Below are 13,880 nucleotides of genomic sequence, written 5' to 3'. Positions count from 1 at the left end.
ACTTGACCAGAAAATACAAGAGATTGATCTAGAAAAGGACAAAATTGAAAAGAACAAAGAAATAAGTACAAAATTAATGGATGAGGTGGAGGAACAGAGACATGATATTAAACTCCAGAAAGAAGAGCTTGACCTTGAGAAACAAAAGATCACAGATGAAAAAGATATTCTGGCTCAAAGAAAGAATGAACTGCAAAATGAAAGTGAACGAATCAGATACATGGAGGAGAAAATAAAGACGGAAAGAGAAAAACTGAAAGAAATGGAAGCTCAACTACAAAAGGACAAAGAATTAATTGAAAGTGTCATTGAAGAAACAAAGAGACAAAAAGAGGATCAGGAAAAAATGAGAACAAGCACAAATAAACAAGAAAAAGAGCTGAGGAAAAACAGAGAACTTCTAGAACAAGAGAGAGAAGAAATTAAAAATAAATGGACACAATTACAGCAGAGAATTGATGAATTTGAGGATCAAGTCAGAAAACAGAAGGAAGAGGATATAACAGAACAGAAGAAGATGGACGAAGAAAGAAAAAGTCTAGAAGAGACCAAAGCTGAGATTCATGAGTTAAAGACTAAAGCTGAGCAGGAACATCATGATATAAACCTAAAAGCAAAAGAGTTAAACATATTGAAAGATCAGATTTTGAAAGAAAAAGAAGAAATGACAGTAAAATCAAAGATGGAGAGAGAAGAACTTGATCAGATAAAAAATGAATTGGAGAGAGAGAAAACTGAAATGGATCATGAGAAGAAGAAAAGGGATGATGACAGGAAGATGATTGAAAAGGAAAGAAAGGACCTGGAGAAGATGAGGACTGAAATAATGACACAAAGACAGCAAATGGAAGAAGACATGAGAGAGGCAATCCAACTAGAGAGATCAGCACTTCACCAGAAAATACAAGAGACTGATCTAGAAAAGGACACAATTGAAAAGAATAAAGAAATAAGCAAAAAATTAATGGATGAGGTGGAGGAACAGAGACATGATGTTGCAATCCAGAAAGAAGAGCTTGACCTTGAGAAACAAAAGATCACAGATGAAAAAGATATTCTGGCTCAAAGAAAGACTGAACTGCAAAATGAAGTTGAACGAATCAGATACATGGAGGAGGAAATAAAGACGGAAAGAGAAAAACTGAAGGAAATGGAAGGACAAAAGGACAAAGAACTAATTGAAAGTGTCATTGAAGAAACAAAGAGACAAAAAGAGGATCAGGAAAAAACGAGAAAAAACACAAATAAACAAGAAGAAGAGCTGAGGAAAACCAGAGAACTTCTAGAACAAGAGAGAGAAGAAATAAAAAATAAATGGACACAATTACAGCAGAGAATTGATGAATTTGAGGATCAAGTTAGAAAACAGAAGGACGAGGATATAACAGAACAGAAGAAGATGGACGAAGAAAGAAAAAGTCTAGAAGAGACCAAAGCCGAGATTCATGAGGTAAAGACTAAAGCTGAGCAGGAACATCATGATGTGAACCTAAAAACACAAGAGTTAAAAACACTGAAAGAACAGATTATGAAAGAAAAGGAGCACGTACAAGAAAGGAGGAACAAGGTTTTGAGTGAAACAGACACTCTTGAGATGAGAGCTGTTGAGATAGCCAAACAACAACAAACACTGGAAGAGAATCTGAGAGAGATGAGATATGAGAGAAATGAACTTGATATGATGCAAAAGGAACTTCAGACTCAAAGACATCAATTGGAAGAGGAGGTGGAGATCAAAACTAGTGAATTAAAACAAGAACATAAAAGGAACAAAAACATGATAAACAAACTAAAGGAAGAGATGGACATCATGAAAGCTAAGCTAGCTGCACATCAAGAAGAGATGCAAGCTGAAAAAGAAAAGCTAAATGGAGAGAGAAAAGATTTTGAGCAGACAAAGAATGAGATAGATAAAGATAAACAAGAAATCAGTAAGAATAAAGACATCATGAATTCACTAAAAGAAGAATTTAACCTGGAAAAGAAGAGGTTGAATGACGAAAGGGAAACGATGTATGTAAACAACAAGAAGGTTCAATTACAGATACAGACAGACAAAGATATGATTGTTGAAATGAAGGCCCAACTCCAAAGTGAGAAATATGAACTTGACCATATCAGAATAGAAATGAGACAGAAGAGAGAAGAAATGAAGAAAGAATGGGACGCAATGGAAGCAGAAAGACATACTCTGCAACAAAAAAGCAATGAAATCTTCAGACAAAGGGAAGATACTGAGAAGGAGAAAGAGAAAATCAGGAAAAAGAAAGATGAACTGGATCAACTTTATTCAGAAATCCTGAAACAGAGAGTTGAAAATGACCAAATGATTATGATAGAGAAATCTCTGCTAGAAATGTTAAAAACTGAGCTAGATCATAAGCAGCAGAAGATGGAGAGTGACAGGAAGGTGATTGAACAGGAAATAAAAGACCTGGAGAAGATAAATTCTGAAATAATGATGCAAAAAGTGCAAATGGAGAAAGAAAGAGAGGAAATCAAGGCAGAGAAAGCAGAACTGATCCAGAAAAGACAAGAGATTGATTTAGAAAAGGATGAAATTGAAAAGAACAAAGACATAGCTCAAACACTTTTGAATGAGTTGGAGGAACAGAGACATGATCTAAAACTTCAAAAAGAGGAAACCAAACATGAGAAACAAAAGATCACAGATGAAAAAAATATTCTGGCTAAAATAAAGACTGAACTGGAAAATGAAATTGAACGAATCAGATCCATGGAGGAGGAAATTAAGAAGAAGAGAGAAACACTGAAGGAAATGGAAGCTCATCTACAAAAGGACAAAGAATTAATTGAAAGTGTCATTGAAGAAATAAAGAGACAAAAAGACAATCAGGAAAAAATAAGCACAGACATAAATAAACAAGAAGAAGAGATGAGGAAAAACAGAGACCTTCTAGAACAAGAGAGAGAAGAAATCAAAAATAAATGGACACAATTACAGCAGAGAGTTGATGAATTTGAGGATCAAGTCAGAAAACAGAAGGAAGATGATATAAAGCAACAGAAAAAGATGGAAGAAGAAAGAAAAAGTCTAGAAGAGACCAAAGCCGAGATTCAGGAGTTAAAGACTAAAGCTGAGCAGGAACATCATGATATAAACCTAAAAGCACAAGAGTTAAACAAATTGAAAGATCAGATTTTGAAAGAAAAAGAGAAAGAAGAAGAAATGACAGTAAAAGCAAAGATGGAGAGAGAAGAACTTGACAAGATAAAGAGTGAACTGGAGAGGAAGATAACTGAAATAGATCATGAGAAGAAGAAAATGGATGATGACAGGAGGATGATTGAACAGGAAAGAAAGGACCTGGAGAAGACGAGGACTGAAATGATGACACAAAGACAGCAAATGGAAGAAGACATGAGAGAGACAATCCAACTAGAGAGATCAGCACTTGACCAGAAAATACAAGAGGTTGATCTAGAAAAGGACACAATTGAAAAGAACAAAGAAATAAGTCAAAAATTAATGGATGAGGTGGAGGAACAGAGACATGATATTAAACTCCAGAAAGAAGAGCTTGACCTTGAGAAACAAAAGATCACAGATGAAAAAGATATTCTGACTAAAAGAAAGACTAAACTGCAAAATGAAAGTGAACGAATCAGATATATGGAGGAAGAAATAAAGAAGGAAAAAGAAAAACTGAAGGAAATGGAAGCTCATCTACAAAAGGACAAAGAAGTAATTGAGAGTGTCATTGAAGAAACAAAGAGACAAAAAGAGGATCAAGAAACAATTAGAAAAGATACAATTGAACAAAGACAAGAGCTGAAAAAATACAGAGACATTCTAGAACAAGAGAGAGAAGAAATAAATCATAAATGGACACAATTACAGCAGAGAATTTATGAATTTGATGCTCAAGTCAGAAAACAGAAGCAAGAGGATATAACAGAACAGAAGAAGCTGGAAGAAGAAAGAAAAAGCCTAGAAAAAAACAAAGCTGAGATCCTGGAGGGGAAGGCTAAAGCTGAACAGGAACATCATGATATACAACTAAAAACACAACAGTTAAACACACTGCAAGAACAGATAATGAAAGAAAAAGAGAAAGAAGAAGAAATGAGAGTAAAAGCAAAGATGGAGAGAGAAGAACTTGATCAGATAAAGAGTGAACTGGAGCGAGATAAAACTGAAATAGATCATGAACAGAAAAAAATGGATGATGACAGGAAGATGATTGAACAGGAAAGAAATGATATGGAGAAGATGAGGACAGAAATAATGACACAAAGACAGCAAATGGAAGAAGACATGAGAGAGGCAATACAACTAGATAGATCAGCACTTGACCAGAAAATACAAGAGATTGATCTAGAAAAGGACACAGTTGAAAAGAACAAAGAAATAAGTAAAAGAATAATGGATGAGGTGGAGGAACAGAGACATGATATTGCAATACAGAAAGAAGAGCTTGAACTTGAGAAACAAAAGATCACAGATGAAAAATATATTCTGTCTCTAAGAAAGACTGAACTGCAAAATAAAAGTGAACAAATCAGATATATGGATGAGGAAATAAAGATGGAGAGAGAAACACTGAAGGAACGAAGTCTACAAAAGAACAAAGAAGAAACAAGACGAAAAGAAGATCTGGACAAGATGCACATAGATTTAAATAAACAAAAACAAGAGTTGAAGAACTGCAGAGACCTTCTTGAGCAAGAAAGAGAAGAAATAAATAATAAATGGACACAGTTACAACAGAGAATTGATGAATATGAGCAGTCAAAGACTGAGTCCATTCTGGAGGTCAGCAGACAAGGAGGAGAAAACAACCAAATGGAAGACAAACTTAAACAGGCCAACCAGGAATATGAAAGTGTCATAGAAGAAACAAATAGGAGAAGGAATGACCTAGAGCAAATTATGTTTGATATATCTCATGAAAATCAAGAGATTGAGACCAAGAAAGATCTTTTGGAGAAAGAGAGAAATAACATCAAAAAGGAAAGAGAAGAGTTACAGAGACAAGCTGACGATCTGGAGATGCATATGACAAAATACAGAGAAAAAGAAGAGATGAGTAAAATATCAATGGATGATGAGAAGAAGCTTCTTGAGCAGAAAGCTGATGAAATTTTAAGACAGAACGATGAACTGGAGAAAGAAAAAGAGGACATAATGAAGAAGTGGAATGAGATGGACGTTCTTCAGAAGGAAATACAAAAACAAAGAGATGAAATAGAAGAAATCAAAAATCAGTTACAGATTGAAAAGAATCGACAGCAGCACAGACTGGAGAAGAGTTTAAGAGCCATGAATGAGGAGAGGAAAGATCTGGAGAACATGAGGAATGGTTTTGAAACACAAATGGAAGAGATGAGAGTAAAAGAAAAGATGGAGAGAGAGGAACTTGATCAACTGATGTCCAATATATTGATGGAACAAAATAAAACTGAAAGGAGCAAGGAAATGATAGACCATCTAAAGAAGGAAATGGAGCAAACAAAAGCCAAACTGAATGCTCAAGAGGAGGAAATTAAACTGGAAAAGCAAATAATGCAAAATGAGAAGAAAGATCTAGAGCAGTTCAAGGCTGAAATCAAGAGACAGGCTGAAGAAATAAAGACCATAAAAGAGAAGACCCATCAACTAGAAAAAGAGAAAGAAGCATTTGAAACATTAAAGGAGGAACGTTTACCAAAACAACTTGCTCAACATAAGTCAGAAGAAACAGTCTCTCAAGGAAAACAGATACAAATAGATGAAGTCAACAGACTCTTGTCTGAGATTCAAAGGGAAAGGGAGGAACTTGAAAGAAACAAAAACATCTTGGAACATCAGAGGGAGGCACTGGAACAGATGAATAGTATACAACCGACACAGAGACCGGAAATCATTTTGAGTAGTTCTGCAACACAAACATCTGATCTAGATTACATACCTGTAGGTGACATTTCAACCCCCCAGGAAGAGATTGTTGAGGAACACACAGACATTCATATGGAATATAGAACTTTCATAACAAGAGAGAAGGAAGATCAACTAGAAAAAATGAGAGGTCAGGAAGACATGGAGCTCAAACTGAGAAGTGAAGAAACCGAAATGGAGGCAAGCCGAGAGGACACGACCCCTACAAGTGAATATAAATATGTACCAGATCCATCCATGGTAGTAAAGTTGGAGTTCAATAAAGATGAAACCGATCGTCTTACTGAGATGCTGAAGACTGAAAGAAGAGAACTAGAAAAGACAAGACTTATTTTACAGAGAGACCAGAAAGAGATCAAGAAAATGAGACAAGACATTGACAGAGAGAAGAAAGATCTAGAGAAATGTAGAGCCACACAATATGAAGAGATGGAGATATGCAGACAGAATATGGAAAATGAAAGATCCGAGTTAGAAATGACTCAAGAAAAAATAGAGATGGACATACAAAATATTCTAATGGAGACCAAGAGCAAACAGGAGAGAATAGAAAACATGGAAGTTCAACTTCAAGAAAAGAAGAGTGAAATGGAAACCATCTCAAATGAGATAAAACAGAGACAAGAGGAGTTGGACTTCATAAATACAGAAATAAAAAGAAAGAGATGTGACATGGGGGATGCCAAAGGAATGGAGAAACATGAGTTATTTGGCATGCTTACAGAAAGAGAGGAGGCTGTAAAAAGACACATGGAGGAAATACAGAACCAAAAAGAGGCATTACAAAAGGAGAGGGATGAGGTAGAAAAAATACACGCTGGGCTGCAGAGGGAGAAAATGGAAATTGAGATGTGTCAGGCAATGTTGAACTCAGAAAAAAATGACCTAAATAGAATGAGAGTCAATCTGGAGACACAAAAAGAGGAGTTTGAGGGTATGCAACAAAACATAGAGACTGAAAAAGATGAGCTGGAATCAAGGTTAAGGAAAGCAGAGGACACAGAGAGGCTTTTGGAGGACATTCTCAAAGAAAAGGAAAGGGTAGAAAAAATAGCAGCCCAACTTTCCAAAGAACAAGAAGAGGTTAAAATGATTATGAATGAAACAAATACACGGATGGATGAGATTAAACGGATTGAGGAGGAAATTAAAACAAAGCAAGTAGAAATTGAGCACATTGAAGAACTGAAACAAAAAGATGAACAAAAAACCATGAAAGAGAGTGAAAATCAAGAGCTTCAGCTGAGAAGAGCAGAATTAGAAAAAATGATGATTGAAATTGACATTGAACGAGGAGAAATTCAGAAAATACAAAAAGAGTGTGAGAGAGAAAAACATGAACTAAAGCAAATCATAACAGACTTGCAGAAAGAAAAACCACAGAAAACAGATGCAGAAGTGCAATATGATGAAACACATGATGTTATGGACTCGTTGAAAGAAGAGAAAGAAGAAATAGAAAGGATGAAAGCTGACCTCCAGAACAAGCAGAGAGAAATTGAAACCATAAGGGACATTATTAAAAGAGAGAAGGCTGAGCTGGAACACAAGAAAGCTGAAATGCTGCAAATGACTGCAGAAATAAGGGACACGGACAGTGACAGAAACTTACAAGATGAAATGAAGAAGATTGAAGCAATCCTCAAAGAAACCAAGAGACAGAAAAATGACCTGGAACAGGTGAATGAGAATTTGATCAGGGAAAAAACAGAGATGGAAAGCAAATGTCAGATACTAGAAAGAGAAAAAATTAAACTGGACACAAAATTACAGGATTTGGTCAATGAACTGAATATTAAGTTGAAGGAATTAGAAGCTCTTCAAAAGTCCCAGATGGATGAGAGAACGAAGAAATTATCTATGGAAAAAAGTGAGGTAGAACAACAGAGGTTTAAAATGTACAAACATGCACAACAACTGGAATACATTGGGGAAGCTTCAGAAAGAGAGTGGGATGAGACACAGGTAGCCATTGAAAGGACCAAACATGATGAAGAGAACAGGCAAATCTTGAAAATTGAGAGAGAGGAGGTTGCACATCTGAAAGATCAATTACTGAAAGAGAAAGAGGAGGTTGAAACCACCAAAGAGAGAATTAACAGAGAGATGGAACATATTGAAAAGATGCAAACCCAGTTAGAGGACCAAAAAGAAGAAATGGAGCTTGAAAAACAAAAAATAGAAGACATAAGAACTGAGATTCAAGACAAGACAAATGCTCTCGAGAAAAATATGCAGGACATACAAAAAGACAGGGAAAATCTGAATGCTTTAGTAATTCAACAACAAAAAGAAAGAGAAGAGATGGATATACTAGCAGAAGGGAAAAAAAGAAAAGAGGAGCGTGCAGAAGCTGAGATTCAAAGACAGCTAGAGGACATAGAGAATGCGAAGGTCAGGTTGGTAAAAGAGAGGGAACAAGTTGATCGGATGAATGCAGAAATACAGACTGAAAGCAAAGAACTAGAGAAAACAATCAGAAAACAGCAAGAGGAGATTAAAATCAAAGAGAATGACATGCAAATAGAAAGAAAGGCTTTGGAGAATATGAATGTTGAGCTAGAAAGGAAAACCACCGAAATAGAAAACAAGAGGGAGAAAGTAACTCTCTGGGAAGCAAATATACAGAAACAGAAAAATGAGGCAGAAGAGCTAAAGAACATCTTAGAAAGAGAGAAAAGTGAACTTGACAGAGAGAAAGCTGAAGTACAACAAGAAAAACAAGAGATGGAAAACATTCTGAAAACTACCAAGAGTGAGATGGAAGACCTGAAGCAACTGAGAAATGAAATTGAGGAAGAGAAGAAAGACATGCTGGACAGACTGTCAATGGAAAAACATGAAATGGATCAACTAAAAACTGAGGTACAGTTGGAGAAGGAGAGCGTTGAAGAGGACAAGATGATGCTGAAGCAATTGATGAATGAAATTGAAAATAAAAGATCTCAACTGTACAGTGACACAGAGAAGATGAACATGGACCAACTAAATATTCAAAAAGAAAAAGACTCCCTGGAGGAAATCAAGGCTGATTTACAAAGAAAGACTGAACAACTTAATGAGGAAATGAGAAAAACAGAAGAAACCACCAATCAAATCATCAAAGACAAAGAGGACACTCGAAAGAGTCTGGACGACATGAAGAGAAAGGAAGAAGAGCTCAGTACTGTGCATGCTGACATTGAAAGGCAGACAAAGCTTCTGAAATCTGATCTACTGCTACTTCAGACACAAAAGGAGAGCTTGGAGAAGAGCAAAGAAGTGAACGAGAAGCTCAGAGAAGATCTTGAAAAACAAAGAGAAAATAATTACTTGACAATGCAAGAACTGCACAAAGAAAGGCTGGCCTTAGAACAGATGATAACTGACATAACACAGCAGAAAGACACATTGGCAAACACACAGACTGAAATAAGACTTAAAGAACATGCACTGATAAACAAGGAAAGAGAACTTGACACACAAAGAAAAGATATGGATAACCTAAGAAACATTGTTGTGGCTGAGAAAAAGCAGCTGGAAATGAGGCAAAATGTTATAAATCAACAGCAGCGGGAGGTTGATGACTTGATTGCTGAAAACAGAAAAATGAGAAATGATCTAAAGAGCATGACAACTCATCTGGAACAAGAGAGACAGCAACTGCAGGAAAACATAAAAACGTTTGAAGACCAGAAGAATGTTCTTGATCAAATCAAGGTTGATGCAGTGATCCAGACTGATGCGATTGAGAAAATCACAACAGATACAAAGGAAAATCTTGGAAAGGAAAGAGAAGAGATTGATGCTTTAAAGAAGGACATGCTGATCATCAATGAAAATATGCAGACAGAACGAGACAAGCTTAACGATGCTATTCAAAAGGACAGAGCAGAGATTGAAAACAGCAAAAAGAGCATTGATAGTGAAAAACATCATATCGAAATGGAGAGAGCTGCTTTAAACAGACTGAAGGAAGAGGTTGAAGTCAGCAAACAAAGAGTACAGCGCGAGAGAACTTTGCTGCAACAAGATAAAGACATGATACAGAAAGAAAAAGAGGACATGGAATGCATTATAGAAGAAAAAATTAGAACAACAGAGGAACTGGATCATCTCAAAGAATATATAAACAGAAAATTATCCGAACTGGAGACGTTAAACATGGAGATTAAAGTAAAGAGACAGGAAGCAGAAATGCATTACTTACCAGAAGAGATGAAAACAGAAGACTACTCAAAGAGGGATGTTGATGTCCTAAGTGAGATACAAAAAGCAGATGAAACCCAGAAATATCAACTGAAGACCATTTCAATAGATACTGAAACGCAAACGGATGACATTAAGAAAATAGATGATAGCGGACAAAGGGTATTACAAGAAGAAACAACAGCAACAAAGACAAAACCAACTGTGACAAAGTTAGAGGACACGCACACATCTGAGGTGCAAGAAATAAGGGGATCTTTAAGAAAAGAAATGGAAGATTTGGAGATAATAAAGACAATGATGAAAAAGGAGAGAGATGAACTGGAACAAGCTAAAACTGACATTCAAAGGAGGAAGGAAGACTATGAGAGAAATATGGAGGAAACCATGAAGGAAAGGTCGAGAAATGAAGAAAAACTGCTACAACTTACACAAGACAAGGCGGATTTGTCAAAAACTCTTGATGAAAAAAATAAAGAAATAGAAAGCGTCACGGAAACATTTGTGAGAAAGATGGGACAACTGGAAAAGGCTATAGCTGCAATTGAAAAACAGAAGGAAGAAGTTGAAAATGAGTTCCTTCGACAAAAACAAAATGAACAGGAGAGACTAAAAATCCAGAGAAAGACAGATGATACTTCCAGAAAGAAAGTCACATTCAAAGACACTAGAGAGGAGAAAAAGACAGACCAAGAAAGCAAAGCACACACCTCTAAAACTGAGGGAGAAGATCTCCAGCTAATGGATGACACAACCCTAGAACAAGATGAGCTAAACAACATGCGACTTGAATTACAGAGACAACGAGATGGAATGGAGAATAAAATGAAGATCACACAAACTGGCCTCCTTGAGCTGGACAAGGCAAAAGAAGACCTGCATAAAGTGAGGGATGAATGTAAAACTGCTGAACAAGAAAAGTCCGTGATCTTGGAGAGTCTTGAGAGAAGTAGGAACAGTTTGGAGAAGGTTCAAGACGAGATCTTAAGTCTTACAGAGGAGATTAAGCATCTCACACAAAGCTGTGAAAGCAAAAGAAGAGAACTGCAACAAATAGAGAGTGGCGTACAAAGACAGATGAAGAGGACTCAACAAGAAACTGATATCCAGAGCCAACTAGAAAACCAAGAAGTAGTAGAGACTACAGAATACACTCAAAAACATACAGAAGACATTAAGCACAGGAGAACCCAAGAGACACAAACTGAAGACCAAGAAAGATATGCTCTACCACACTATGAAGAGATAGATGCAATGAAAAGGAGAATACAGGAAATGAAAGGTGAACTAGAGAACAAATTACAAGACATCCAGAGAAAGGAACTGGAAAGAATAGGCATGCAAAGAGAAAAACTCGAGTTGGAGCTACGGAAAGCTGAGATAGAAAGATATAATGAAGCCCTCCGGCATGAGAGAGAAACCGACAGACTCATGCTCATGGAAAAGGAGAAGGAAGTACTTCTTTTAAGGGAGTGCATGCTGATAGAGATCAATCGGCTGAAGAGCAAAGAGACAGAAACAAGTACACAGCGCTTGGAGATGATGGAGCGCCTCATCGGTGATGCAGCGGTAAGGATGAACCGATTCAGACGGGTTACGGACAGAGCCGTGCAAACCCTGATGTTGGAAGGAGATGGAGAGCAGTTTGGAAGAGCTCAGAGAGTGACGACAGATCAGGTGGAAAGTGTCAGTGGGCGGGTGGAGATTTCTGAGATTTCTCTGGATGTCCTGAGTGAGGACAGGGAGGAAGGAGCAAGAGCAGAATCCCAGAGTGGGGGCGTGGCTGGGCCAACTTCACGGAGATTGAGGCTAATGCACTGGATCAGACGGTGCTGCTGCTGCTGTCCCAGAAGTGCTAGAAACACTGTGGAGGACACAGAGGACATTTTATAAACACAGGTCTTGTTCATTTAATCAATCTTCACATGGAATTTGAATGAAAATGAGAAGCACTTTCTAAACAAGTACAATGTATTTGTATCTGTATATTATATGTAGTGTTCAGAGAAAAAAAAATCAGTGAGGTCAACAATAACATATTAAAAAAATATTAAAAAAACTAATAAAAAAATAGGAATTTTAGAAAACATAATAAAGTAATATATTACAGCTTATTTGTGTAGTACCAAATGTTTAATGTTTATCACAGTTCATATGATCCAAAATATCTGAGCTCTGCATTTTCAAAACACAACACAGATGTTTGCACAAAGTAGGCTACCAAAATGAATGTCATGTAGTAGAGTACATCTATACAATTATCTACTTGAAAGGAATCAAATAACTCATTAGCATAATGTATGCGATACATGTGTGTGTCTGTCTGTGTACTGTTTTCCCAAATGAATCTGTGAAACACTCTGGGATCTGGATCAACAGATGCTGAAATTATCTATTTTGATTTCTCATAGCAAATTACTATAATTATCAAGTGTTTTGTGTTATACTCCCTCCTGAATCTTTCCAAAATGAACTGAAGTGTTTGGCTCTCTTAATTGACAACTTTCTGCAAAACTATCTGTGAAAATACAAAGCTCACCTGTTATGTCCAAAGGTCATTATGCACATTCCTTTGGGGTCTGAGAAGGGCACTGATGAATGTGAGAGAATGAATATCCTATGACTGCACCAGTTCGAGTGCTGCAGGTCGTCTTTGTTGCGTTCACATTCTTGCAGCTCTGCATGATGGGAGTGTTGCAAATGTGCCCTGTATAAAATGGATACCTGTATAAATTTCACAAGGATCCACAGTATGCCAAAGAAACGTCAGTGAAATACACTGGCAGGATAATTACAGTGGCCAATTATTTAGCGACTGGACAAAAAGAGAGCTTTGTGAATTTTAAACTCAGATTAACAACGAGGCAATCTATTTTTAGATGATAACACCATCAAGTGTCCATTAAGAGGATCAAATACTCATTATTTCTAAAACAATTATATTCTAATTTAATAACTATATCCCAGAGTCACGTGTGTGTACACACACACACACACACACACACACACACACACACACACACAATATATATATATTACTTTCAGTGTCTTGGACTTGTCTTTCACAAACAATATATTTTGCTTTGGACTGAAATAAATAAAAATCTGAATTTAAATTTTTATTGTGGTCGTTTTTCTTCAATATTGTGCCATAACCTCCTAATTTCAGAAGACTGCTATAATGCGGCTCAAGCCGTTGCATTTAGATAGTGTCATACCCAGAAAGAAACAACAATAACAGATAAGGTATTAGAATAAACATGGTTACTTACTGTTTATGTTTGTGGCGTTGCTGACGGATCCATATCAAAGTAAAAGAGTGTTCTTATGGCAATTCTCGGTTGCAATAATGAAATACAATGGCAAAAGTTTTCACAATCACGACAGAAAATCTGAATACTGCCCTAAACTCACTAGCAGAAAAGCAGAGCAAAATAAAACAGACTAGAACCAAATAGAAAGAGTCGTGCAAAGAAAGAAACAGACACAAGAACATGTTAATAATTTTACAGTGATTTTGACAAGTTGACACTTTTATGATGTACTATTCATATACAAAACATAACATTCAGACTGGACTGACCTTTTGTTGGTGTCAGATGATTGTTGCAGATCAACCCATGACATGTAGTTGGAAAAGAGGCATGCAAAGAAATAAATAGAACATGTTCAGAAATGCAGTGATTTTCCAGAATAAAATATTTATGTTGCACTTTAACACAAGTTAATGCAGTTTTGTATGTTTTCATATGATATTTCTTAACAAATTCAGCATTGTGACGGCTCAAACAGT

At 36.5% G+C, this 13,880-nt stretch overlaps 2 protein-coding genes across 3 annotated transcripts in view; one reads left to right on the top strand and one right to left on the bottom strand.

Moving 5' to 3' along the window:
• Window positions 1–13,880, bottom strand: part of ilf2 (interleukin enhancer binding factor 2) — a 50,263-nt gene that overhangs the window by 35,150 nt on the left and 1,233 nt on the right. The gene's annotated exons all lie outside the window — the stretch shown is intronic.
• LOC306986537 (uncharacterized protein) overlaps window positions 1–13,880 on the top strand; it is a 44,435-nt gene extending 30,555 nt beyond the window's left edge. For both annotated transcript variants that reach the window (XM_079589850.1, XM_079589849.1), the window contains one exon: window positions 1–13,880. This exon is cut by the window's left edge and continues 24,407 nt beyond it. In XM_079589850.1, the coding sequence (XP_079445976.1) occupies window positions 1–11,980 (11,980 nt within the window). In that variant the 3' untranslated portion in view covers window positions 11,981–13,880.

Source organism: Phoxinus phoxinus (genome assembly GCF_949152265.1).
Source record: "Phoxinus phoxinus genome assembly, chromosome: 19".
Taxonomy (NCBI): Eukaryota; Metazoa; Chordata; class Actinopteri; order Cypriniformes; family Leuciscidae; genus Phoxinus; species Phoxinus phoxinus.
The sequence above is the reverse complement of the archived record's forward strand: the minus strand, read 5'-3'. Positions and strand labels throughout refer to the sequence as shown.